The following is a 26,735-nucleotide window of genomic DNA, read 5'->3' as shown; positions in this document are numbered from 1 at the left end:
CCCCCCCCCCGCAATCCCTGAAGTTAGGCAGGAAACGCTACACAGGAAGTCACGCAGAAGTTTCATCTACAAAGAGGGATTTCTCCTTACATACCTTCAAGAGGGAGACAATGTTTAAGGATCAATTACGATGCTTCATGTACACATAAAATCTTTTCCATTATTGACTTGCTTAAATAAGCACTTTCTGGTTCAAAATACTCTTCACCTCTCTGTAATGCTTCAGTGTTATTTACATTTAAAGGAAAGAGAAAGGGGCAGCTGCCTAAAGGGAAATATCCATATTCTTATAATGTTTTATTTTAGGAGAAAAATCTTTCAATTCTTAAACTTAACCTCATTACTCAGTAATGAAGGATGAACCCAGCATAAGAATGATGCAAATTAATCTTGAAAAGCGATAACCAGAACTGCTTTAACCGAAAGCCAAACCAGGGGTATCTACATCAAAGCTCTAAGAGATCCGAGTACCACATGTTCAACAACTATCATCTAACGTACTCTGCAAATTTTTTCTTCGTACTCCATCTTCTCAGCATAGTAAGAAATCTTTACCTAATCCTTGCTAGAGTTTCTCTAAGATGTAGAGAATACATTTTGGCCTCTTAACACATAGCAGGGAACTAAATCAGGTTAAGTAACCGAGGCAGAGCTACAGATCCTGCAATGGATTCTTCACTCCCGCAAAACATCCACCTCACTGAGAAATAACTCTATTTCAAAGTTGCCTTTCAGAAACTGATCCTTCAGATATAAATTTTCAATAATGCTTTCTGCTTTAAGACCCTTCTCCAGACACTGACCTCCTAAACACCTCAGGAACTGACTATTAAGATATTGGTACCCTTCTGATAAAATAAGTGACAAAATAATACACAGCACATGTTTCCTTCTAAAGCAGGGAAACTAGCCTCAGAGTCTGAATTGGAGTATAACTCTCCTTACATCTGTGCAGTTTTTTCTTTAAAGGCCCAATCTTAACAAAGACTTTGCTTCACTGTCTATGCTTCTAAGTTTCTAACCTACAAAGTTCAACTGAAGTCAATGTCCACTACTACCAAATGAAACAAAGAATTTGGATTCTCATATGTTTACAGCCAAATCTCTACACCTACCGATGACCATCAGCTTCTTCCATACCAACACAGGTAGAGCAAGATGTTGTAAGTTGTCCTCTCTAACACACTGTGGTTCAACATTAAAATTTAAAAACATCTCCCCCTAACCACCCCCACAACCTCCCTCCCCATCTATTTTTCTAAGTTAACAATATTGACAATAGGACAGCAATGTGATTTCTGGGTAACTGCAGACTCATGCAAACACACTTACCCCATTAGAAGGAAATAAAACAAATTGAAAAACAAACAAAAAACCACCCAGAACCACCCCACCAGAAAACCCAGAAATCATTTCTCAACATCGTACAATACCTGACTAGAACTGGCTTTTTCGAGTCTGTCAACCATTATTTCAAACTGCAGTGGCTTGATTTCCATCTTCCGATTTAGTCTGTTCAGTAAAGTTTCATCCTCGGAGTCCATATCATAATCTGGCTGTTCATTGTCCAGATTGAAGGCTGAAACAAAAACACATGCACAAAAAAAGTTAAATGCTTAGTAAACACCACACTATGGAATCATAGAAGCGTGCATCTGACAATCAGATATCAAAAATGATTGATAAAATTTCAGATTAGCACATCTCTGCCATAACTCTGCCTGCTCTGACTTACAATACGAGAGGAATCAAAGAAGTTCATTTTAAGTGGCTTGAAGGGGTCACAGAAAAAAAAAATGCTTTGGTTAAAAAATTACCATAGAAATTTTAATGTATCTTTGCAAAACAAGAGCAAAAATGCTTCTTAACGCTGTTATAATACAGCTCCTCCAGAATATCATTACAAGATTCTTAACAACTAAGATAATTTTCCATCAAATCCCAAACTTGGAGAAAAAATTCTTACACTGAAGTTCCAATATAATTTCAGTTGCCCAGTTTTTAAATAGTTCAACAAACCTAGAGTCTTAAAATATTTAGTAGGCTAAACTTTTCCTTTTTTTTTTTCTTTTTTCCTTTTTTTTGCCTTCATATAACTGTGCAACAAACTGTAAAAATGTTAGAACAATCCTGTGGGAATTGTTACTTTTTCTCCAAAACCAACTCAACTCCAGATGCAGAACCTGAACATTCCTCCATACTCTCCGAATAGCAAGTTCCCAACTTCACAGCAAAGCTCATGTCACTTACAGACCGCCCTATTCATTTTCCATACTCACACAAAGTTCCTGGGACTACTAAGAGCAGGAGGAAGTTATCATTCAGGTAACATAGCAGAATCTAAATTCTACTACAAGTATGAGCAAATTGCATACAACAGCAAAAATTCTTAATATGAAACATTAATTGTACCTAATAAAACCTTGAAGAGGTTAATTATTAACTACAACACTCCAAATAATTCAATCAACAAGTGACTGTATTAACAGCAGTGAAGACTTGTTGAAATATATTCTATTCTTAATAGACTAATAGCACTACCTTCTTTTTATGCTCTTAACTCACAGCTATATCTAAGTGCTAACTTAAAGAAAACCTCTGCTACTAAGCTTCCCTGTGTACTTTGAGCGGTCTTTAAAACAAAAAGTTGGAAGACCAGGAGGAAAAAAAAAAAAAAGGTAAAAAAATAATCTTTAAAGCAAATTATAGTATTTTCTCTCCCATAGTCTGAACAGTCAACAAACAGGTAGTAAGTAGCACATTCTTTCCATGTCTCAGACTAGTCCAAGACCACTCTTTCTGTATTCCAGTGCAATAAATTAGTTGAACTGCTACCAGCTTTTAATCTATTTGGCTACGCATGGAAACTCAGTCAGACAGAGCTGAGAAGTGCTAATAAGCAGTCCCTTACCATTCTGAGCTGCGAACTGCTACCTCGCAGGAGAGACAGTGCTCGACTGTACTAACTCTGACACCACCACTTAGTCAGAAGGCTTCTCTGGCCCAACACATACACTGTAAACACACTATAAAAATTTATTTCAAGAAGAATTTAATAATAACAGGCTATAACTATGTATTAAGTATAATTACTAATATATTAATTCAAGAATACAAGTTGCATGGCACTTGTCACTTGACACAGTCATGGGGCACATGACCCACAGCACCCCCTCTAACAATTAACAACTGTATATTAGAGTTAAATTACAGCTAACAACATTGGATCCTGCTTCGCCTGTGGCAGTCTATAGGAATCAAAAGTTTTGAGATAAAAACTGACCCAGATATTTTTTATTTTTTTTTAAATTCATAGTTCTGTAAAACTGTATTAAGACCATCACTGGGCAAGACTATACAGTTGAGAGCAGCGAGAGACTGTCACAGTGCCTGGGGTGAGCTGAACAGCCAGTTACTCACCAAATACCAAGGAGCTACCTGCCAAGGATCAGTGCTGGACTCTACGAAACCAGTATGCCACACATCACCTTTGGCTCCTGTAAGCTTCACTGCAACTTCTCTTGCGTGGGCCCAGCAGAGCCGCCTGGGAGCACTGCCGTGGTGGCACCAACAGTGCACCACATCAGCCACAGACTGAAACAAGATGAGTTGTCCCACCCGAGCTGTAACGCTCACACTCCTCAACTCCACTCCAGAGCTCCTCTCTCATACAGCACTGGCGACTGCTCAAACATGGACCGAGTATGCCTGACTCCACTTGTTATTCACTGGAGTTTCAAAACACTCTGGAGCTCTCCCAGCCAAGTGCAACCTCAGCAGTTCATACTTCTCCTGCTCCCGCGGAATGATGCCCGATGTTGCACTTCCCCTCCACAACAATCTGTAATTTGACCACCTCTTAAGCATGAACTGCCATTTTCACCAGAAAGGAAATTGCAAAAGTTTCCCCCACCCCAAGACCATCCCCAGAGCCTAGAAAGCTGCTACAGTCCTAATTTCACAGTATACAAACAACTCTGCTCAAGGGAGGTGGGCAATGTTTTATAGACCAAATATTTCCCATCTTAAGAGCTCTGCTAAAAATAAAGCAGGTCTCTCTACTCCGAAAAATGGGTCGTTCGCCACATTCTCACAGATGATGTGAGAACGCACAGAAATCCACTGAAGTCCAGAAAAGGCACTGCTTGTTTACCCTCAGACAGATATTGATCTTGCACCAAAAAAAACCATCAACCTATTACCTGTCAGTAGATAATGCAGTAATCCCCAGCAAACAAAACATTTCAAGTCACTATTTCTAAACCAGAATATCAGTGAGCAGAAGGATCCCTGCGACACGGAAGATGTGATGCTGTCCACCCATACCCTGAAAGCAGTGCCAGTAAGCTTGCCTTCATTTCCACACTGAGGAAGGGTCACTGAAAGTTCCTGAACCATGCACCTTCCTGAACCACCTTTCAGAACAAAGGAAGGGTCACTGAAAGTTCCTGAACCACCTTTCAGAACAACATCGGACAGGCTCAAGTGAGATCCAACTAGCAGGAGACACTAAGACTAGCATGAAGAAAAGAGAAAGCCCAACCATTCCATTGACAAGCAAAAGACCATCCATCCTCAGGAACTCATGATGAATATTAGTGATAAGAAGGGGAGATCTTCACCTCAAATAGAGAAGGCAGATTACTGCACTGCCAGCATGTAAAGTGACCCGATGATGCACCTCAGCTGAAAGCAGGAGAGTCCCTCCATTTCACTGCTCACTCTTAGCAAGCTGAACCAGTCTGCAGAGGCATCCAGTCAGCACCAGGACCAGTTCAGGACACACAGGGCTGCATGCCACCAGAAGTGGACCAGCGAAGGGAAGTGGAACCTCCCTTCCTGGCTGTTATATTGGTTCATCTGCCCCTGTGAACCACCGGCAAAGTAACACGGCAAGTCCACCTAACCTCATACACAGTACTAAATCATTTGCTGATAAAACATCAGCTCTCTTAGCAGTCATTTTGAGACTTCATGAATAACAAATGAAGTGCTGAAAAACTGGAAAATGGAAAAAATTGTAATCCTTAAAAAAAACCCCAAAACTACACCCTGAATTTCAGCTCTACAAAAATATTTTGACAAATAACCTAAATGACAAGATAAAAGGTATCCAACACATACTTGCCAGGAATAAGTTACATCAAATAAATCCAGTCTCATTTTCTTATATAAAAAGACACTGGTACTGTGAGAACAGTGGTATGCTTGTCACATATCCTGCTTTTCATGCCTTCTAGCAATGCTTTCCTTTCACTAGCAATGCTTCTCATACTATTTGTCATGACCTGTAATTATCAATATCATTCACTTTCAAATAAAGGGCGTTTCCAGAGGGGCCGCAGGTTAATGATGCTGAAGCAATGGAAGCAATACTTGCATTCCACCTCCTGTTTCGATGCAGACAGGAAGGCCACAACATCTCATCGGCCTGTGGAGGTCTACCAGTCTTGGGAAATGCAAAGCTATCACTCTTCCTTTCACTGCTGCGTGCAGTCACAGGGAGTAAACCAACCCCAAGCTGGCTCACCACAGCTCTGGGACACTCTCAGAAGTGTCCTCCTTCCCTGAAGTTTGTCCATCACTACACTTTGAAACACACTTTCAGCAATATCCTTAACCACCAGTTTTCTTCTATTCCCAAGTACTGAGTGAACTGTACCTGTTCCAGAAAAAGCCCTTTTTCATCCAGGAATTGGCCCCTAGTATGGCAGCTTGCTGGCTTCAAAAGCCATCACAAGACACAGGTGGTTTATGTGCTGTGTGATCTAACTATCCACCACCACACTCTGTTCCTGCCCCTGCCATAGCAACAGATGCAACTGTTCATTCACGCCTGCAAGAATTAGTGAAGAATTAGACTCAGACACAGAAAGCACTGTACTTCAGATGACCTGCTACTAGTTAATGTTTTAAGAACAGCCCATCTGCTAGTTCACGTAGGTAAAAATGGATCATCTATATCCCTTTCTCCTGGTAGCTCCTGGAGGATTCTTGTGATTGATGAATCTCATTTTCCTACTCCAAAATTTCTGCATTTCTCCCCTCTGCATGTTTCTACACTGCACTGCGGGACAGGGCCCCAGGGATGCCCCCAGTAAGTTTACCTCATGTGAATGCTCAGAACTTGTTGGCTCGCTAATTGCTGTTGCAAAACCAACATCCTCTTCCACTCTAACCACTCCTGATGGCAGTCCAGTCAGAGGGATTTGCTTCTGTTTATTTGAGCTCCCCTAGGAACCCAGTTTATATGAACTTAGAGAAATGCATTTTTTTATTTTTTTTTTTTTAAGTGAAGTTACATTATATTGGGTTTAACTGAACTAAATAAACCGACTTCACTTCTCTAACTAAATTAAGGCTGTGGTCCCACAGTCATTTTACACCAGGCATGAGCTACCACTGAAACAAGGGGTTCCACTAGCTTCCTTCCCCAGCAAGCTGCATTCCTACCACCCTGCCTGTGCCATCACCAGCAACCATGCAATGATCCAAGACAGAAAACTGATAAATATGGAGATTCACCTAACCAAAAAATGAAAGATAAGGTTTCTCTCAGATCACTTCCCAGAGTTGGCTCCTCGTGAACACAGCTGCCACCAGAAAAGCACTGGCAGTAAGGAAGGAGTGGGCAGCATGGATCCTGATGGCAGCATATACACCTGTGCTGACCAAGAGCAAATGAAGAACCACATCATGGTGATTATATCCAAAGTAGCAACAAAGCAGCAAAACATCACCTCAGTGGCAAGGCTGTAGCACCTGACTGGAACAGAGCTTCAAGCGCTCCCCACCTGCACCGAAGTACCTCAGTAGAGGAGGTAGCATGCAAATACCCATTTTACATATCCAGGCTGCAAGCCCACAGCCTGAACAGATCCTGCTACAGCATCCTCTAAAAACGTGGAACACACAATGAATAAAAAATGGCCAACTCTCAGTTACGTGAAATGCACACACTTCACTTTAAGTTGCGTGGGATGAACTCTAGTCACCTTTTTTTTTTTTATTTAATGAAGATTGTTTGAACAATCTGGCTGCACTACTTATGATAAAGCATTAGTTTGGCATCATGACCATTTATATACACACAAATAGGTAAAATATATATTAACAATATATTTTTTACTTCATTCTTATAATTTCTGTTACAGACACTTGTTTTCTTACACCCGCTTAGCTCACTTAACTTAATTCTAGCATAGGTACAAGTGTACTAACTTATTCTCTCTGCTGCCTATTAGTAACTTACTATGCATCTCCATGTTACTAAAGCTACAAACGTACTTGGAAAATTATTAAGCATCCTGGAATAATGACAATAGTTCAAGGCTTCTGCTTATATTCAGTTCAAAGTCACCTGAATTGGCACTACCCGAGTCCAATAATGCCTGAAATCCATGTTTATTCATGAATTCCACGTGTCACAAAGAAATGAACTTTTCTCTGCTTGGAACTGCTGGTCTAAATAAAAGAATTATACTAGTAAAGTTAAAAAATAAAACAAAACTGGGCTAACAGCTGAACTGCAAAATGATTTAGGTTTACTCATAATTTTCTAGTAATAACAACCAGTAGGTACAGATTACAGTACATGGCCTCTTGCCCTCTATCAGTTTACACAAATTCCCTCACCAAAGTAAGTATTGTTGCTCTTTGTGCTTTTAGCATTAAAACAGAATTTCTAAGCAGTTTATGGAGCATAAAGCTGCCTTGTATCACACCTACTCCAAACAGAATACGTGGGAAAAATTATCTTGGAGCAGTATCTGATGTTTGTCTTCAGCTCAAATACCTTCTGTAATTCTGTCCAGAAAGACTGTCAGTCTCAACAAGACAAAGAACATTTTGGCATAATGTATTTAACACTTTTAGACATGTTTATTAACAATATTTACAGTGTTTCTGGCAATGTCCAACAAAGAAAAGCATAAAATACATTCCTTATTCAGCAGCTTCATGTCAGCTAATGCAACCTGCCTTGCCTGCAGGTTTCTCTTCTATTAAGGAGAGAAATACTTAATTTTCTTTGGCTCATTTCTCACACTACCAGTATAATCTCTACTGTATCACAGAGAATCTTGAGCATGTTATTTCCCAAAATCTCTCATTACGTAAATACATGGAAAAAACAGGAGACTTCACCATGTTAGTGAGAAATGATGCAAGGATCTTCAATATACAGCTGGGTTTGGTCATAAGTATCTTCACTTAACTTCAGTTCCAGTTGTGTTTATAAGCAGATGACACACAAACATAAAATGCTTTCCCTGCTCAAAGCTACATGCAGATCAACAGCCTCTCGTTGAGGCAGCTGAAAAAAAGTGTGAGGGGAACAGATTATCTACATACTCTGTCTGGTGAGATGAAGCTCAATAAGATCAATACTGTCTGCACAAACCCCAAACCTAGTAACTGAGGACCATGTTCCTGCTCAAGGTGCTTTAGCACATCCCTGTCAATAGTCTTCCCAATACGACTGAGAACCAAAAACATGAACCAGTGATGAGAAAAGTTTTCTCTACACAGACCCAGGACTGGATTTGTGCTTCACCATAAGGACTGAGAAGCCACTGCGATGACTGAATCTAAGGTTTTGCTATGAAGATGACTCCTGGGAGAAGTCCAAGTCACGAAATAACCCCCTGGAACCACATGCTGCAAAGGACAAACATGATTTGTGTGCCAAGGAACAACTGACCTATAAATGTGTGTCACTGTCAGCAGAACATCGACCAAAACAGTGTTACAATTAATCCAGAGACCACTATGATTAACTACAAGTTTAGATTAATTAATTAGATCTTTTAAGACATAGGAAGCTAAACTCATACAAAAGAATACTTCTTTTTATCTATAAAATAAGCTCGGGGTTCCCTAAAGAAAGGGAAGTCTACACAGTTTTAGCAAAATGCAGAGAAAAATAACTATTACCTGTAGCCCAGAATACATCCATGCTATAGTGAACAGTTTGAACTGCACTGTCAGCACAGCCAGAAGTGAACCTTCAAGAACTCTGTTATGATCAGTAGAATAAAGGCCGATTTCATTACAAAACCCCTTCTATTTTCTTGATCTCCACATTTATATAGCACTTTTGAGTTAACAGGCATTCCAGACTCATTCAGCCAGCAAGTCAACCCCTCTTCCACCCCCTGCATTAGTATAAGCAACTAGGAGGCAGCTAGGCTAGTTCAGTTATTCCTTCTCAGAATTAGGCAAAAGAGAAAAAAAAAGAAGAAAGGATTGATCAACAATAGTGGATAACCAGACAGGATAAGGCTTGCCAGCTACCAACGTGGAGATACAGTATCAGCACGGAGCAAATAAACAAAGCAGAAAAAACCCTCACATTTACCTTCAACCTTAAATTCTTCCAAAACTTTAAAAGAGACACTGGAATTTACATAAAAAAATCCCCCTTGGATTTTTCAGTTGTCCCACTTTGTGAATATTGTAGCAACTTTGTCCTCAAGATTGTCTTGACAACTACACAATTTACATAAAAGGCAGGGGGGTGGGGGTGGGACAAAACCAACATTTGTTAACTTACGTTGAATGTGAATGAACTGCTTTGGTTGCTTGAACTCTCCTTTATACAAACGATTGTAATAGTTGACATTGCTCTCCGCTTCAGGGACTGGGATAACCATGCTCTCTTTCTTTTCTCTGAAAACTTGTTGTGCTGAGATAGCCCGTTGCAAATGATGTTCCTGCAAGAGGAAAATTTAAGAGTTCATTTATTTAGGTATCAGTATAGAGAAGCGCATACAAAGACAGTCATCCTTTTCTCCTACTGTTTTCCTGGTGTTCTACAAGACACTCAGATAAAAGAGTTGAGGCTTTACTGTAGTTTAGGACAGCAGGATGCTTGCTTCCAGGTTAGCGACAGGAAAAGATGTGTTCTCCATCATTTAAACTGATAGGAATCTTAGAGCTCCAGTGAATGTAAGGCAGGACTACAAACAGATGAAGAGAGCAATTTGTTCAGGCAATAGCCCACACCTTCTACCAGACTGGGAAAAAGTCAAACATTCAAACAACACAAAATAACCCTAGTAGAAAATTAGGGCTGGTATAAGCCAAACTCATCAAAACCTGTCACAGAGAAAATTTACGCAAGATCAGTTAACAGATACATAGTAAGTCCTTTAAAGTACTATAAGCAACAGATTCAAATCAAAAGAATAGCTAATTTCATCATTCCTGTCTACCCAGCAATTCTTTCCAGCTTGCCTGCTTTAGAAGTTCAACTAGTTAAGCCAACAGAAAAAGTAGTCATCACAGAATAACACCTGAAAAGCAGAGACTCCCTAAACAGGTATCACTTCATTTTATTCTTACAGGACAGGAATCAATTGCTACAGCATCATTTCAAGTGAAATAAAAATCACAACAAGTGTATTAATTTACAGAGATTTTTTTCACACATAATTTTATTAGTTAACTCAGTGAAACTCACCTTCTGGTACAAATTAGCACTAACCCGTGGCTTTTCTCTCAAAGACTTTTGATGTGTTAAACTTTGGCCAAAAAAAAACACAACCCAAAACAGTACAAATGCAGTGTTCCAATTCATGCTACTGTCTACGTACCATTTCAGTGCAGTCTGCAGAACACCTGGTGTGAACTGACCAGCGACAAGAGGAGCCTGTCTGGCAGACCGTCAGATGATGGGATGATTTTGAATGTTATCCCTCTCACTCTCTCCCTCCCTGAGCCAGAGGCTGACAGCTGTACAGTGTATGTGTATGCTTCAGACCCTCCAGTGCATTCTACTCATTTAAACCATTACAAAAATGTCTCATGCTAAGTCTCCAAATGGCTAAGTTGGCACATGCTGCCTTCTGCGCGTCCAGTAAAGAGGAAGACTGATAGTCTTCACCAGGATGAGATCTTAAATCACCACAGTCATTTACTTGGGAAAGTTTAGTCATGAGCTCTCCATCCGTGCAAGTCAAATATAAAACAAGCAAACTGCAGTCTCCTAGCAGATTAGCTACTAGTCTCTAGCAGAACTGGGAGCCTGAAAGTTTTCTTCTCTTTTCACTGTTCTCCCCCACCACAGAGTTCTTTCCTCGAGCTTCCAAAACTTGAGGGAGGATGACACAGTAGAGTATCAACTTGAAACTGAAGCTCTGCTCTCTGTCATAAACCTGTGCAACCTGACCTTGCCTATTCCAGTGGCTTTGGGCTATCCTCTAGCCATTCCCACACACCTGACTGCTGGAAACAGTATTTGTTATGAACACATCTGGTCTTCTGGGCTACCCCGTCCCCACGATTAACACCCATCACTATCCGGCCTCACAAGAGCCCAGGTATCAACACCACAACCAGGAGAACCAGCCAGCATTTCCATAACTCCACTGCAACACAGTCTGGCAGACACGGCGGTCTGGCACCCAGAGATTCTGTGTTACACACTTGGTAAATTCTCCCAAGAACAGGATTTCTTCCTCTTTAATTCTACAGAGCATTATTTAAAAAAAAAAAGGGTACTGAATGAAAGCAGATCTTTAAAAATATGTAAATGATATGTAGTAAATTACACCCTCTTTAATATTAAGAACTTGCAGAAAGGCAAGTAATACAATTTCTGCAAAATTAGAATATAACAAACCAGCGACTGGAAGAGCAGCTTGGGGAATCTCCTGTAGTAGATGAAGCAACATTAAATCAAACTATCAGGCTCCCCAGTGAATGCTATCAAAATTAAGACAAGCATGCAATCAAATAACTGGTGTGATCTGCTTGAGTTACTACATACTGAGTAAATCTGTCACTCTAGCATTGAAATGTGTCTTGGAGAGCTTCACAGCGCTGAGTAGGTAATTCAACTAAAATAAAATTTGTTTCACGACTGTGCTGTTTCAACTGATGTCTCTGGAGTTGTCTCCTAACAGTTAACTTCCACAAGTCCTTCCAAACAGCATTTCTGTGGTACTCCTGCATACTGTGTTGTTATCTGTCCAACTCCCACTTGAAGACAATTATCTCTAACAGTAGACAGGCCAGCCATGACTTTTTCAAGTCCTGAAAACCTCTAGTTTCCACAGCCCCTCTAAATAACCCGTTTCAGTGACGTACTAACCCTCTTTTGCCAGAAATAACAAGAGCCTCACCCCCTCCTCAGAGCAGCTACACTGTAAGCTTTTAGCCACTCCGGCAGCCCACTGACAGGTTATCTTCTGGTTTCTCAACATCTTTGAGAAATCTGGGGAAAGCAGAGTAACAGCATTCCAAGAGCAGCCTCACCCGTGGAGGAGCATCACAACTTCCCTATCTGGTAGCCACACTCCTCCTAACATAGCCCAGTCTACAGCACGCCTTAGCCACACAGCGTGCACACAGCCAGCCCATCGCCTGGTCTGTTCTTTCCATCAGTGCTGCTCCTCCCCGGCCAGGCAGTTCCCTACCTGTAGTGATGCACAGCATTATTATTCTGCCCCAGGTACAAACGTTGCGCACTTCTCCTAACTCAACTTCACAATGTCTCAGCTGGGCCAGTCCTGAAGTTTCTCAGCATCCACAAAGACGACCACTCCACTGTTGGCAAGCCAACCACTCCTAATGTTGGGTCATGGACAAACTTGCTGAGGATGCATTCCTTACACAGCCAACCAACTGCAGCTGACCAACACACAGTTCCCCACCACATCCCCAAAAATAAAACAAACCCAGACACTCTTCTAAAACAGGATTAAATAACTTGTAGAGAAGCCACACTAGTCCACAGTGACCTAGGTAATGAATGAGTAAATCAGGTTTAACTTTCAGAAGAAGTAGTGAAGAAGGACACACAGTAATTCAGAAGATCTTTTGGCTCCATAGCCCATTAAACAGTGCAGATGAGTAACTCGGATTCTCAGTTTTTGTATCACTGCTAGTAAGCAAACAAAGAGTTCCCAAGCAAAATCTGACAATAGGTGTTAGTACTCACTTTACTATAAAAAGCCTTCAAGCATAACACAGCTTTCAAACAGAAAAAAATCTTAACAGTATTACTGTCACTTATCAGACAGTAGAGCTTCAAGAGACAGACAGGCTATGGAATTTTTAAAATTGGGAGGGGGAAATAATCTTTCTGCTGAACAGGAAATTAAGGAAAACAAAAATTGACTCCTCAAATAGTTCTGTTTAAAACTCTGAAGACTTTTACATGAAAACTGGTCTGATTAAATGGCTTTATTAAACCTGAAAAAGTGTTTTTAAAGATGGATTTAGTAACTGGTATACCAATGCACTTTTTTGTCTATTTTTCACCTTTTCTTATGGTTTTGAAAGACAGGTACCATATTTTAACTCGTACTTCATTCTGAAGTAGGGAAGATAAAAAGATCTCATACAAAATAACTGAACATTAGAGGAAGCAGTGATGATAGCAAACAGAACATGCTGCCATGGGAATAAAAAGGAGTACCTGTCAAAGAGTTATTACTCACTAATTCCTTAAAAAGCACATCCAAACCTTTCTCAGTAAAATGACTAAGAAATTTCAAACAAATACAGCTTAGATAGTCCTATTTCTTCAACTAACAGCATAACAGAACTAGAAATATCTAAATGTTTAGTATATGTAATACTGCTGCTTTAGCATGTTTATGTGTTAAAACAAGATTGTTCTCCAAATGACATATTCATCTCTCTAGATGCACTTTAGCCATGCAGGTACCTTCACTGTACTATCACCATACTGACAACAGTTTACAGCAAAAACTGCTCAAGTCACCAGCTTTATATAATCCAGTAGGTTTTCCTTGGTGCAGACAGCCTGTCCTGCCAGCATGGATCCACTCATCCCGCCATGAGCGGCACAGAAGACTACACTGCACCTAGCAGTCTCACACCCGCACCCTCGAAGCTCCAATCCAAATTACTTGACAGCCTTTCACAACAGGGCTGACAGAGTAAGTACCAGGTTTAGTCCAGAACGGGACTGGAAGTCACGCCTCTGAACCCATACTGAGACACTGCAATCCTTGCTTTCATTTTTCTTCAGAGGGGAAAACCAATAACATCCTACAACACTGGTACCTAAACCCAGCTTTGGTTGCACATGTTCAGAACCAGGCCCCAAGTCCGACTCAGAGCAAGGCACCTTCTCTGCTATGTCCTTTCACCCCTGAAATACTGCAGGTTTCATGTTCTTTCTAAACTTTCTATCTGGGAGTTTCTTCACGATGAAAAAAAGTTCAACAACGGTAATAAGTCAACAGGTAACATTCTCCTAAAGATTGTTTTTGTTATGCTTTAAAGGAAACAGTGATGGATACTGAACATTATTTTTACCCGTTAGAACAATATTTACCAATATACCCTCTTTCATTCCACTGCTGCAAAACAGAGCACTTGGATCCTACACACCAGTTTGGTTCTTCCCTTATCCTTTACGCTCCCTGTTGCCACCCCCCGTAGTACTCTCTCTGAAATAGAGTTTATCATACTTTAAATAAATGCACTAGATTTTTTGGATGGGCATGTTTGGAGATGCCCATGGTTGAATACCATCCTCATGCTGAAAAGCTGATCACTGTTTAATTATGAAACTTCAGTGAGCAATTCCATGTTTGATACAGACACCCCAGAAGACGAAGCTTTAGGACTAAACTCATCTGTCCTCTTCTTCATTCCTTAAAATTACATCGTACAAGCAATGCTGTAACTCTTTAAAATGTTTCACCACTTTTTATTCACATACTACTATTTATGTTTACCCTGTGAGGTAGAAAGCCATGAAACACATTACAGTTTATTGTGACACTATTTAAGAAAGGAATTTCCTCTTTGCCAGTCCTTTCACTACAGAGCTTCAGGCCACACAATTTACATATCTGAAACACTGCAGACTAATGAAAGAAGTATCTTAACTGATGTTACCAAGACTTAAGGGAAACAAAACACAACATACCACAGCTTAGCTGTTAAAAAGCAACTCTCTTAACAAGACAGATGGCTTTAGCTCCACAGCACTCCACTGTAAGTATGACGGAAGAGAAAAGTGAATTTATTAACAGCTTTACCTACTTAAAATAAGCTATTTCTAGGCCAACTTAGAGCCAGCCTTCCAATCTACCTGCAATCAAGAACCGAATTCAAGCAAAGACGAGGAAAACTTACTAAAGCCTAGTCAGCCTATTTGCTTAACGTTATATTCAAATCAGGTGATACAAATTAATTGACATTTTTATATTTACTAGGGAGAGTCACAAACAAGAAGTACAGAATTTTAATACAGATGTGCAGACTCATCTTGCAAAGTCTCAACACAGCTACTAACGCCTGTTGACAACACTTGAGAGAAAAAAGCATCATGAAGCTCAAAAGCTACTTTGACCAAAAGCCTCGGCCCCTTCTAAAGCCACAGCCCTAATATCTGTTCCCTCCTTGCACACACATACCCTTTTTTTTTTAATAAAGATTTCTGCTTTTTTATAAAAGCAGCAGAAAGGCTGCTTTATATCTAAGCAGCTGAAAGGCTTAAGATGCAGGGGAACGCGGGGGGGGAGGAAAGATACCTACAGAGCTGTAGCACAAAACCTGTCTGTGCACCACGGTAATTTTCGCCCTTGAGACAGCAGTGTGCATCCTAGGAGAAACTCATTGCTTCATTCCAAATTATTTTGAAAAACAAACATTTTAGTGAATTAACAAAGTTGATCACATCTTATTTTCTATTAATCGAATGGAGAATTAATCTATTCAGCAACCAGATCTCTTTCCACTTGCTACATGGTGTCCCCTTAAAAGGTTACACTGGTTATGCAGCCAAAGCAAATCTGCTTTGTAGGACTGACACTCCTCCCAGTTTCCCTCTGGGGTTTTGACTCTGGGTGGAAGGAAGCTCAAAAAAAACCCACAAACAGCAGGAGAAGGTATGGCATAAGGCCCTCCTTACAAGCGGAAAGGGATCATGGAACCACCTCTCGGTTTCACTTTTGGCCATATCATGTTTTTCCAAAATGACACCTCCCCCCTTTTTTAAAAATAATCACAAGAACCGCTTGCCACACACTTGCCTTCCATACTGCCTAATTACGGCTACAGGCCAAAAAAAACCCATATTAATGGTAGACTGCTGTAATAGACAACTCCATGAAGGAGGCAGCAGCAAAGTTAATCAAATTGTATGACTCCATCCAAATAATTCACAGAAGTCCCCGAAATGGGTAAGATTTTTATTACTTAGCTACTCTAAAGTCATTCCATTATTTCAGGAGTGTCATATGTCAACAGAAAAAAAAAAAAAAATCACCACTTTTCTGTCACTTCCCTTTCCCAGTTCTTAAACAATTCACAAAGCAATGCTAGTGCTATCTAAAAACCAAAGACAAGCCATTGGGTGAATACATACAAATCATGTGATTATAGATAAGACACCTGAATGTTATCTCAAGAATGCTCAAGATGCAGGCTGAAACAATACAACAAAAGGGCCACCAAAAACACCTAACTGAGTCAAACATCTTTGGGTGACACTTTGTGTCTAGATAGGTGCAAATTCGATTTTCTTCATTTAGATACACAGCTCCTATTTGGACCAAAAAAACGCCAAAAAATTCCTTCATTTCCTCTATGACAGTCTGACTAAAACCAATTTTAACACTATAAAGTGACTAAAGGCAACTTTGGAAGTAAGAGTGGAAATCAGCCCATGAGACACTGATGGAGGTATGGGGGAAGTGAGTTGACCAGAGAATAATCACAATCATTTTTGTGCTTCTTTAGTTAACCTTCCAGCACAAAAACCTCAAAATAAAAATCTCTAAAGAAGTTTAATGCAGAAAAAGCAACTATTGCAATTTCAATCACCCTATGTAACAATGGATATGAAACAACTGTGAGACAACCCAAACATTACCCTACTGAGTGGGACAGTAGTAATGTATGAGAACATGAGCGATCTCTTATTCCTATAAATAATGATTGTTCACTATTTATGAACATTTCATTGACAAAAAACTGTCACTGTTTATGAAATATCAAAAAAATCAAACCCTAGAGCACTATATTTTAAAGCTACATTTAATTATACAAGTTTCCAGTCTGCCAAAACTTGAATATAAATGAGTTATTAAAAACAGAATTATTGTTACAATTAAATTGAATTATTAAAAATTTCTTCTGGAAAGGCTGAATATGGCACTTTGAGAAATGTGTTTCCCGAAAAGCAGGACCTCCCTGCCCTCAAAGATGTCTTTGCATGACCTTAAGAGAAAACTGTTACAAGTACTGCAACATCTAGTCAAAAGACACACAACTCTGGCTCCTTGTGACGTGTTTGGATCATCCACCACATAACAAATGCAACCTTACACAGAAAAATAAAATGTTAACAAATTGCATCTGACAAATTCTTTTTTATTTTCTTTACAGTCTGCTTCAATTAGCATAACTCGATTGTCCCAAGTCAGACAAATGCGGAGGCAACGGTATACACCTACTTATATAAATATTCTCTCTTATTTTTCATGTAATTAATCCCACAATGTATTTTAAAAGGCTCAGATGCCACAACTACTCATTTCCCTCTTTATTAAATACAATATTATACACAGAATCTGAACTCAGTTTAATTCCTGGATCCACCCACCAAAACCTTCACATGCCCAGGAGTCACAAACCTGCGCTCCTCGCAGAGAGGAGGAAGAGCCACCAGGAGGGAAGACTGTGGAAATCCTCCAACAGAAGGTGGTAAAAGCTCGCCTCAGGATCTGCCTCCCTGCTGCTGGGAGGCCACAAGGACCTGGGAAAGGCAGTGCAGTAGTGGCTGCCGCCTCACTTCACCCACAATTAGAGATTTGCACTACCCAACAACTTCATAACAACCCACCCTGCTTCTGGTCCCAGCACAGAAACCGTGCTTGAAGCTACTCAAGAGTCTCACGTGGCTAAGACGTCCAAGGCTACTTGCTCTACAATATTTGTTAGCAAAAAAAAAAGGTGTTACCTCATATTAAAGATCTGGGCTTTCAAAACAGCAGTTCTTACTCATGCCACCGTGGTTAAGTGGGGTCTCATTTTGTTGGTGCCTCTCAGAAGCCTGAAGGTTGATTACAACAGTCACAGACCAAGAAGTGTGAACACATATGGCTGCTTAAAAAAAGGCGTGCATTAAAAATAAGTTTCTGTGGTCAAAGCAAAACTTACTGCCTGTCGGGGTTTGGGCTGGGCTGGCACTGAAGTTAAGTTACCAAGAGTCTGGGCACCAAACGAGCCCGTTAATTTCATCTTCATCAGCAATGCAATTCCCTGGCCAATTTCAGGTATAGTTTTTACATTCAAAACCAAGTTGCTTGCAGTACCTCTCCCTCTCTTACTCCCTCTCTAAATGCACTGTGCATTTAACCTTCTGACTTGTGCGTAACATCCAAAATTCTTATTATGGATTTTTATTTAACTAAGGTATACACACCAATACCAGGAAATTTGTACTTTATAGAGGTTTTAAAACAAATGTCCTCACCAAAGTGATTAAACCTGAAGTGCTGAAGACCTGACAAACAAAACAGAAATCCATCATATTATATTAAAAATAAAAAAAAAAGATACCAGAGATTGGTTCTATAGTTAGCACAACTTAGAAAAAGCTTTCAAAAAAATTAAAACACAAGTGCATATAGAGTAATTGGTAGGAATTAAAATTATTAAATATTAACTACAAATTTCTGCTTAAACACCTTTAACTCAAGAAACTCTATCATTACTACTTTCAACCTTTCTTTAGTAACAGTGTCTATTGTACTTATGTAGTCACTGGGTACCACCGCAAAGCATCCAATGTTTTGTTTAAGTTTAGTACAGGTGAATCAGACATTGCCAGGATACTTCAAAGTAGAAATAGTTTTTGTTATGCAACTCTAAGTGGTGAAACAGATAAAAAGTGTGAGTTGCAGCCATACAAGTGGCAGAAAGCTGAGAAAACCCAATTATAAATTAAAATGTAAACACCAGAAAACAACTGGGAAAAAGGGGGCAGGAAACATTTATAAATAAGCTGGCTAAGAATTGATAGGTACATGAACTACTTTGCGTGTCACAGGGGATGCGACGAGATAAAAATGGAGAGAACAGCAGTTCATTGATGTGGAAAACTGGCGGAAAAGTGACATCTAACAAACTGGAGAACAGTCTCACAAGGCGAGCAGTGTAAGCCCTAACTTCTCACAATTTAAGGTGACATAAACATGAGAAAATACCTTACAGAGAAAAATTCTACTGAAGTAGACGTATCAGTGAGGTGTTGAGCCCACCAAACTTCAGAGACCAAACCAAAGGCATATTTGTACCTAGTCAAGTCAGATACTCCTACTATGTTCACTTCCTTGTTGGCTTATTTCTGAAGAAACAAGTTTGTTTTTTTTTTAAAAAAAAACAACAATGAGAATCAGGTGTGGTAATCTCTCCTTTTATCTTGAAGGATTAGGCATTTTATTGGTGTAAATGTATTCATCACAATTAGAATTGCACCAAAGTAAATTAGGAAAAATAAGAACTCAGATTTTTTTTTCTGCAAACCTTGCTCCCTTATATTTAGGGCAATTCTGTTACAGACAGGGACCCAACGCCTTCAGTCACACTATATAGTGATTATTATATATTAACAAGTAGGAAGTTGCAAAATGCATTAAAATCAAAGCTTTAAATTAGTATATTCCAAAATTCTTCATTTATTTGACTCAGAGTTAGTCAACATTAAACACAAAATTATGACAGTCTATATTGATATTAGTTTTAGTTTCGTAAAATTATTTTCTCTACTTCTTACTCCTTTTCATACACAGTAATTCAGTTCTGGTTCAATTCTCTACTTGTTACAGAAATTTCAGTTCTACAGTTAATCTTCAATGGCTTTTGGGACACCTAAGGTTTAAATGTAATTTTGTTTATGTAAATATTAAATGTGTTATTTTTTAAGAAGTTGAACATGTTATATGCTACAGCATATAACTGTTCAAATAAGTATAAACAAGACATAGTTTATTAGCTTTGTTGGCAAAATAAATTACAAGTGACCTTTTGAATGTCTAGCACCAATCGTTATTTCTCTTATGAAAAATAATTAAAACCAAGATTCATGTAAGCAGATTTAATCTCTGCTGATCTAAATTATTCAAACAGGACATCTCAACTGATGTCAACCAACACAGAAATCGTACAAAGCTCACTACTGCTCAATTTTGCCAAGCAGGAGCAATGCGAAATCTGCCATCATTTAATTCAAAGCACAACTGAAGCTGCCCAAGGTATTTCTTTCCGAGGTTTTCTAAAATTGAAGGAAAAGGAAAAATTGCAACCTACATTTGAGACACTCCAGAGCTGAGCGACAGAGCACAGAGAGGCAGATTTCAAAACCTCCTCCTAAGCTTTCATCATGGAATTACACCTCATCCTGAGGAAACCTACCTATAAGGGAAAGTTCCTGCATAATGAATTGAGGTGTGACTCTCAATTAACCTCCGTGCAGATACCATTGTTCTCTACTATGGACTCAGGCACCCAAACAAGTTAGGACAGACTTAATGGACCGGTGTTAACTGACCCCATGCATACGACTCTAGCCCACAGCAAAAACGCAACTTTATCTAAATTAAGAGTGTGGGTTTAAGATATGGCTGAACCCATCTAACCTCAGGATGACACCAAAAGCGTAGCGATCTCATGCTTCTCCATTCCCAAGCCTTCTACCCCCACGTGCTCCTACCGCTTCTCATAAAACTACAGGATGCTTAACTTTTCCACGGTGGGCTCTCACCTCCCATTATCGAGTCAGATGGGCCTCAGTACTCTGAAAAGCAGAACATTCCTACTAGCTGCAGACCACAGTTACTCTGGCTCAGCCGTACCTTAAAAGCAGATTCCAAGATAAATGACTTGACATTTGTCACAGGCTAAGCCCATACTCACAAGCAGTTGTTACAGGTTAGCTGATAGGTGTTAATGTGATAAGCCCTAATAAACTGATCGTGAGTTTCAGACTTAAGAGCAGATCTTTGTCTTGTTTAACTTCAGTCAAGTAAATACAGCCAGAACAAATTAAGCCAAAAGCTACTCAGTTTAACAGGTCGCCAGTTAACTATGCTCGGCTACTCCAGCAGTTAGACAGGGTCCACATTCATCAACAGCTTATTTTCACCCCCACTGCAGCATCAAGCTAACACAATCCAACCTACTTAGTGTTAAGTCTGATCTACCATTATCAAATGGGATGTTAAGAAGCACCAGTGGTGGACTGAAAGGAAGTTTCTGTTAGCCACAAAAATATTTTGCAGGTGAGAGCACAGGAAGGATAGAGGACCAGAGCTGAAAACTGAAATAATGGTTGGGAAACGGAGTCGGAATATGCCCCCGTGAAGAACGTCACTGCATGATGCAACGGGTCTCAAAGGCAGGGAGAAAAATACAGGGCCTGAAGGCAGGGGAAGGTCTTATGAACAGAACTGAAGTTTAAAACTCCATGAATAAAGATTACAACACAGCATTATGCTACCTACTATCAAACATACTAGTAATCCCAGCAGTCTCCAAACATATGCAAAATAAGTAAATAAATACAGGTGCTGAACTCAAACTGAGAAATAAACTTCTGCTGGGAATTACACTTCCCCAACACATAAGCCAGTTGATTCTGATCAAACAAACCCCATTTCTTTCCTAAGGAAAGTCTGCCGTCTTGATTTCACATGATTTTGCGCGGAAGAACAATCCTTTGAGTTTCTTACTTAGACTTTCATAAAGTCTTTTTGAGGGATTTTTGTTTTACAGAATATTTGCATGGTTTGAACTACAGTTATCCTCTGTTAACCTTCTGTTTTACACACTGGTGTCCTGGCTTCTTTGTTCTACTGCAAAGCCCCTCATTTGTAAGCAACTTTTGAGGGTTCACAGGTTACAAATGCACATCCAACATACAAATATCAAGTTAGAATAGGTTCTGTCTGCATGGGGAATCATTTATGTACAGTTATGTTTTTAAGCCTAAACCTGAGCGTATCAGACAGTACCAGGTAGGTACTTCTGACTGACAGCTTAAATAAGTCCTCACACAGTTGATACCTCCCACTTTGGAGATACTTAAAAGCCGTCTGGCCATGATTTGGGCAACAGTTCCAGGTGGCCCTGCTTGACCAGGGGGTTGGCCAAGATCACCTCCACAGTCCCTTCCAACTTCACCCTTTCTGTGCAAGTCTGTAATACCCGACTGTGTTTGTTTAAGCACCTTCCCAGAAGTCACAGATGTCAGCTGCACAACTAACAAAACTTCATCTATCTCTAAAAGAAAATACCCTTGTCATCACAAAATGTAAGCTACTTGTTTTACGGCACCTATTTGTTAACATTTATAATTTAGTGTAAATAATTATTGCTAACTTGGAATTAAAAGGAAAAAAAAAAATCTGTTCATGGTATGAAAACAACTACCTGCAATATTTCCATATACAGAATGAGCTTTAAAAGACTTATGCTTCCCAATAAAGATGTATTGCCATAAAATTAATATCTGTGTCCATATTTTTTAACTCTTCCAGTTCATTCTATCAGCAAAAATATTCAGTATATTATACTGTATCAGCAAAAATATCCAAACAAAAATCTACGACTTGTGCAAACTTAGTGATTCCTGCTTTAAAAGGAGAATGCATAAGCTGCTTCAGAAGCATCACTAGCTCCAGGATGCCTTGAAAGCCAGATGCTGAACACTTCACCCTTCCAGTGTTACAACAGAAACCAAATGAACCAAGGGATGGACAGAGTACGAACAGAAGGAAAGCAAGAAAAAAATTTCTTCAAGTTAACCACTTCCAGCCTGTCAACATACTCAAAATGAAACATTACATTTAACGATCAGCAAAAGATCATCCCGAGGTGATCACTCAAGGACTGAGAATGAAAGTCACCTCTCATTCGTACTCTGTCAGCATTTTAATAACGTTAAACCATGTCCTTAACTTGCTATTCATGCACTTTTTCTTCTATAACCTTAGCCTTGTCATGTGATGTCAAACTTAGCTGGAAATGAATTTATGTTTGTCACGGTTTGGGCTGGATTGGCCACTCAGGTGGAATGACAGATGCTCTCCCCTACCACTCTTCAGAGAGAGGCAGAGGAGAGAGAGAAAGATTTATGAGTTTACAAGAAACTAAACTACTCTAATGAAATATTAATAACAAAACAAAAAGGAAATAGTGAAATATATACAAAACCATATCAAGCTCCCAGGATGACAATCACATCACCAGCTTGCACTGGAGAAGTGGTTTAGCGGTGGCTTTGGCAGTGTTAGGTTGATGGTTGGACTTGATGATCTTACAGGTCCCTTCCAACCTAGACAATTCTATGATTCTGTGATTTTAACTCCCAGACTGGACTCAGTGACGCACGGGAACTGGATTCAGGATCAGGACGAAAGGCAGACAAACAGACAGAGTCCTCCTTGGATGTCAGCTGCTGAAGAAGAGCCCTGACCCTTTGATTCCTCAGCTTTTATACTGAGCACGCAGCAGATGGGATGGGATGGAATACCCCGTTGGTCAGGTTTGGGTCACCTGTCCTGTCCGCTCCTCCTCACAGGTGCGACCCCTCTGTGCTTTTCAGCTTCCAACGGGGCATAAACAGAGTGAGCTGGCCTTGGCTGTTAAAGCAATAACTATAAGCAGGAGCCTCTCCGCATACCATTCCTTGGCATCAACGACAAACATAGGTCTTATCACTCTGAGAGCGAACAGTTTCTGCATAATATGCCGTTAATTTCTGTAGTTAGAAGAGGCCTAGCTACAAAGTAAAGTTACTGAACAAAATTGGTCCTGTTTTACCTCAAACCAGGACAACGTTCAAACAAGACTTTTGAGATGACCGTTCAGATAGCTTTGACCAGACAATCTAGGTATCAATTACCACCATGCTTTTAGCTTCCTAACTCAAGTAACTTTACTTCTGAAAGCCTTCAGCCTGAATTTGCCTCATTATTAAGCATGATTTTTCCCCCACAACATGCAACTTGGCAATCTCCAGTAATATGTATTCAAATAAAGAACACAGTTATACGATAAGAAACAAAACCAGGGCTTATCTATTCTGCAACTTTTCCCCCTTCTAGCCAAAACAATTCATTAGCATTATGAAATACAACTCTTACTCATCAGAAAAAAACAATACGAAATGTTCCTGCTCAGTTTCTGAAGCTCACAAAAGGGCATCTTCCTGCATCTGCTTAATAGTAATCTCTTTCTTACACTAGTTGAAAAAACAAAACAAAACACCACCACACAGTTTTCTTCCTCAGGTTTAATTTAGGGTAAATTAAAAACACTTGCTAACATAAACATGCTACAGACCAGAAGCCTAATTCTTTCACAGCTGGAATTTCCAAGGGAGAGAAATGAGCTGCTGATTTGTAAAATACTGCAAGTGGATACAAATCTCTAAAATACTTAAATAGAAATAGTTCCAGCATATTCATCAAGATCAAATCAAAACAAAAGTAAAATAAAGATGCTCATACTGATAAACTGAGCACTATACTTTGTTGTAGTGGGATGACCAGCAACGTGCATTGTTGCCCAGTCTGGGACTACAGTGACTGTATGACATTTTGATACACAGTTCAAATAACTTTAGTAATAGTAGTACAAATGAGCAATAATCATTAAGTCCCCCCCCGGGCTTTAAACCTTTCTACATTCCAAACAACAGTACTAGGGGTTTTTTTTTAAAAAAAAAACCCACAGAAAAAACCAACTACACCACATTAAAAACAAATGGACCAAAAGCTGCATTTTTGTACATACAAAATATTGATCACAAACAAAGCAAATCATATGCCTTTACTAGCAAGGCTATGTTGTAAAAAACAGGTCAGAGATACATGTCAATCTTAACCACCTTTACATCCTGCAAATCTGTAAATACATAGTTACTTTCAGTGAAAGTCAGCCCTGGTAGATGCTATGCGACCCCATGATACGCTGTACTACAAGACCTTTCTGATTTCACCAAGGCTTCACACAGGGCGGCACAGCAAGGGCAGCAGCCTACTGGGGCCACAGTACCATCAGCTTTGTGCCTTTGTACAGCAAATGTAAATCACCAGCCACCCTGGTGGTTCAAACACCTTTCACAAGATGCATCCCTGGCAAAAGCCTACACGAAAAAAAAAAAGCCAAGACACCCAAGTAATTGAGATGTCAGAAATGAATATGTGGATTTCCCTCTCCCTCCAAAAGTCCCTTTCAAAATACACCAAATTGATGTAGCAATATTTGCTATGAATAAAAGCTGTTTAAATATTTTTCAAACATTTAACTACTGTCATCCACAACAGCCTTTCCTAGAAGGGCTTTACATAACACTACTACAAAAATTTCCATTGAAGAATTATTTGTGTAATATTGGGAAAAGGGCTACCCCATGAATGAAACTGTCACTACACGGCAATAACCAAAACAATCTATTAATAGTACACTTTATAATCCCGTTTGGCTGATGTGTCTACCACTATGCTTATATATTGCTCCAATGACCATTTCATTTTGAGACTATTACATAATATATCAAATATAGCCATACTTCAGTGCAGAGAAAAATCAGCCTCATTCTTATAGAAAAGCAAGATTTTAGTACAACACTAAAGCAGTTTTGCTGAAGTTTAAATCTAATCTTCTTCACAATGAGTTAAGCAGTCCACAAGCAGCTTGCTTGCTTGAACTCCCACAGCAATTTTCCATTAACAAGTTTATTAAAAAAAATGATTTATCAAAATAACAGTCGTTAAAAAAAACCACATTGTATTTTATAAACATTAAATGCAAACGCAGAGCTGCAAGGTAGACTTCAAAAACTGAGAAAACCAAATTACTCTCCAAGATTGCTTCATTAGTACCACCGCACTGTTACTCCTTTTAAATACACTCCCTGACTCTAGCAGAAATTTACTTTGGGAAGTACTGGAAGTTTTGACCACAGTGTATTACACACTGTAATACAATGGGGGAAATAGCAAAAAAACAAAAAAAAACAAAAAAAACAAAAACAAACAAAAAAATCCCACAAGGGTAAGACTGAGGATTCTTTTTAGTATCAACAGTCAAGTGAGAAAAGCCAATGAGAAAGGCATGGAGCCTCCTTTGACAGCTGTAGCCTCCGAAAAGCCAATCCACACGCACAGAGGTTTGGCTGAGGCGGAGACATGGATTCATTGAAGAAATTCTTGAGGGTGCATTTACTATCGGGTCTACATACAAGTACAGACACATCAGGCGACAGCCTGTATCTGAGCCTTATACAACTCCAAAGAGCACCACAGTCGATGTTTAAAGATCAGCAAGGCAAATCGGCACATTTAAACAGCCCCAGAACTGTGGGCAAACATCTTCAGAGCGGTGCTGTCCTACTGCTTGTCAAAAAAAACACAGAAACTTATCTATAAGTACGGGGACAAAAGCTTTCCACCCCCCCCATAACACTACAAGAAGAACAAGCATCACATATCTATTTTTAACACTTGCTGGTTTATTCAGAAATCACCTAAACGCTAAGAAAAAAAAAAAAAAAGCCTAACACTTGATGCAACACGTCCAGCTGATGCATCCTGACACCTGACGTACACACACCACGCTGCACAAAACATCTCTTTTGAAAAAAGTACGAGCGGGACGCGTACTCCTGACAACCACCCAGCCCTTCTCCCGCTGCTTCTGCGGCGAAGGACGGCCTCTACCCGCCGAAGCCGCCGGCC

The 26,735-nt window shown here is 39.7% G+C and overlaps 1 protein-coding gene across 1 annotated transcript in view; it reads right to left on the bottom strand.

Moving 5' to 3' along the window:
* EPC2 (enhancer of polycomb homolog 2 (Drosophila)) overlaps positions 1–26,735 on the bottom strand; it is a 49,971-nt gene that overhangs the window by 22,732 nt on the left and 504 nt on the right. The window contains exons 2-3 of the mRNA XM_009886355.1: positions 9,554–9,713; positions 1,434–1,579 (exon numbers count right to left, since the gene is read on the bottom strand). Coding sequence (XP_009884657.1) covers positions 1,434–1,579; positions 9,554–9,713 — 306 coding nt within the window. The remainder of the gene's footprint in view (positions 1–1,433; positions 1,580–9,553; positions 9,714–26,735) is intronic.

The sequence above is a fragment of the Charadrius vociferus genome, unplaced genomic scaffold, assembly GCF_000708025.1.
Source record: "Charadrius vociferus isolate BGI_N301 unplaced genomic scaffold, ASM70802v2 scaffold35, whole genome shotgun sequence".
Classification (NCBI taxonomy): Eukaryota; Metazoa; Chordata; class Aves; order Charadriiformes; family Charadriidae; genus Charadrius; species Charadrius vociferus.
This window is presented reverse-complemented; position numbering and strand designations above follow the sequence as displayed.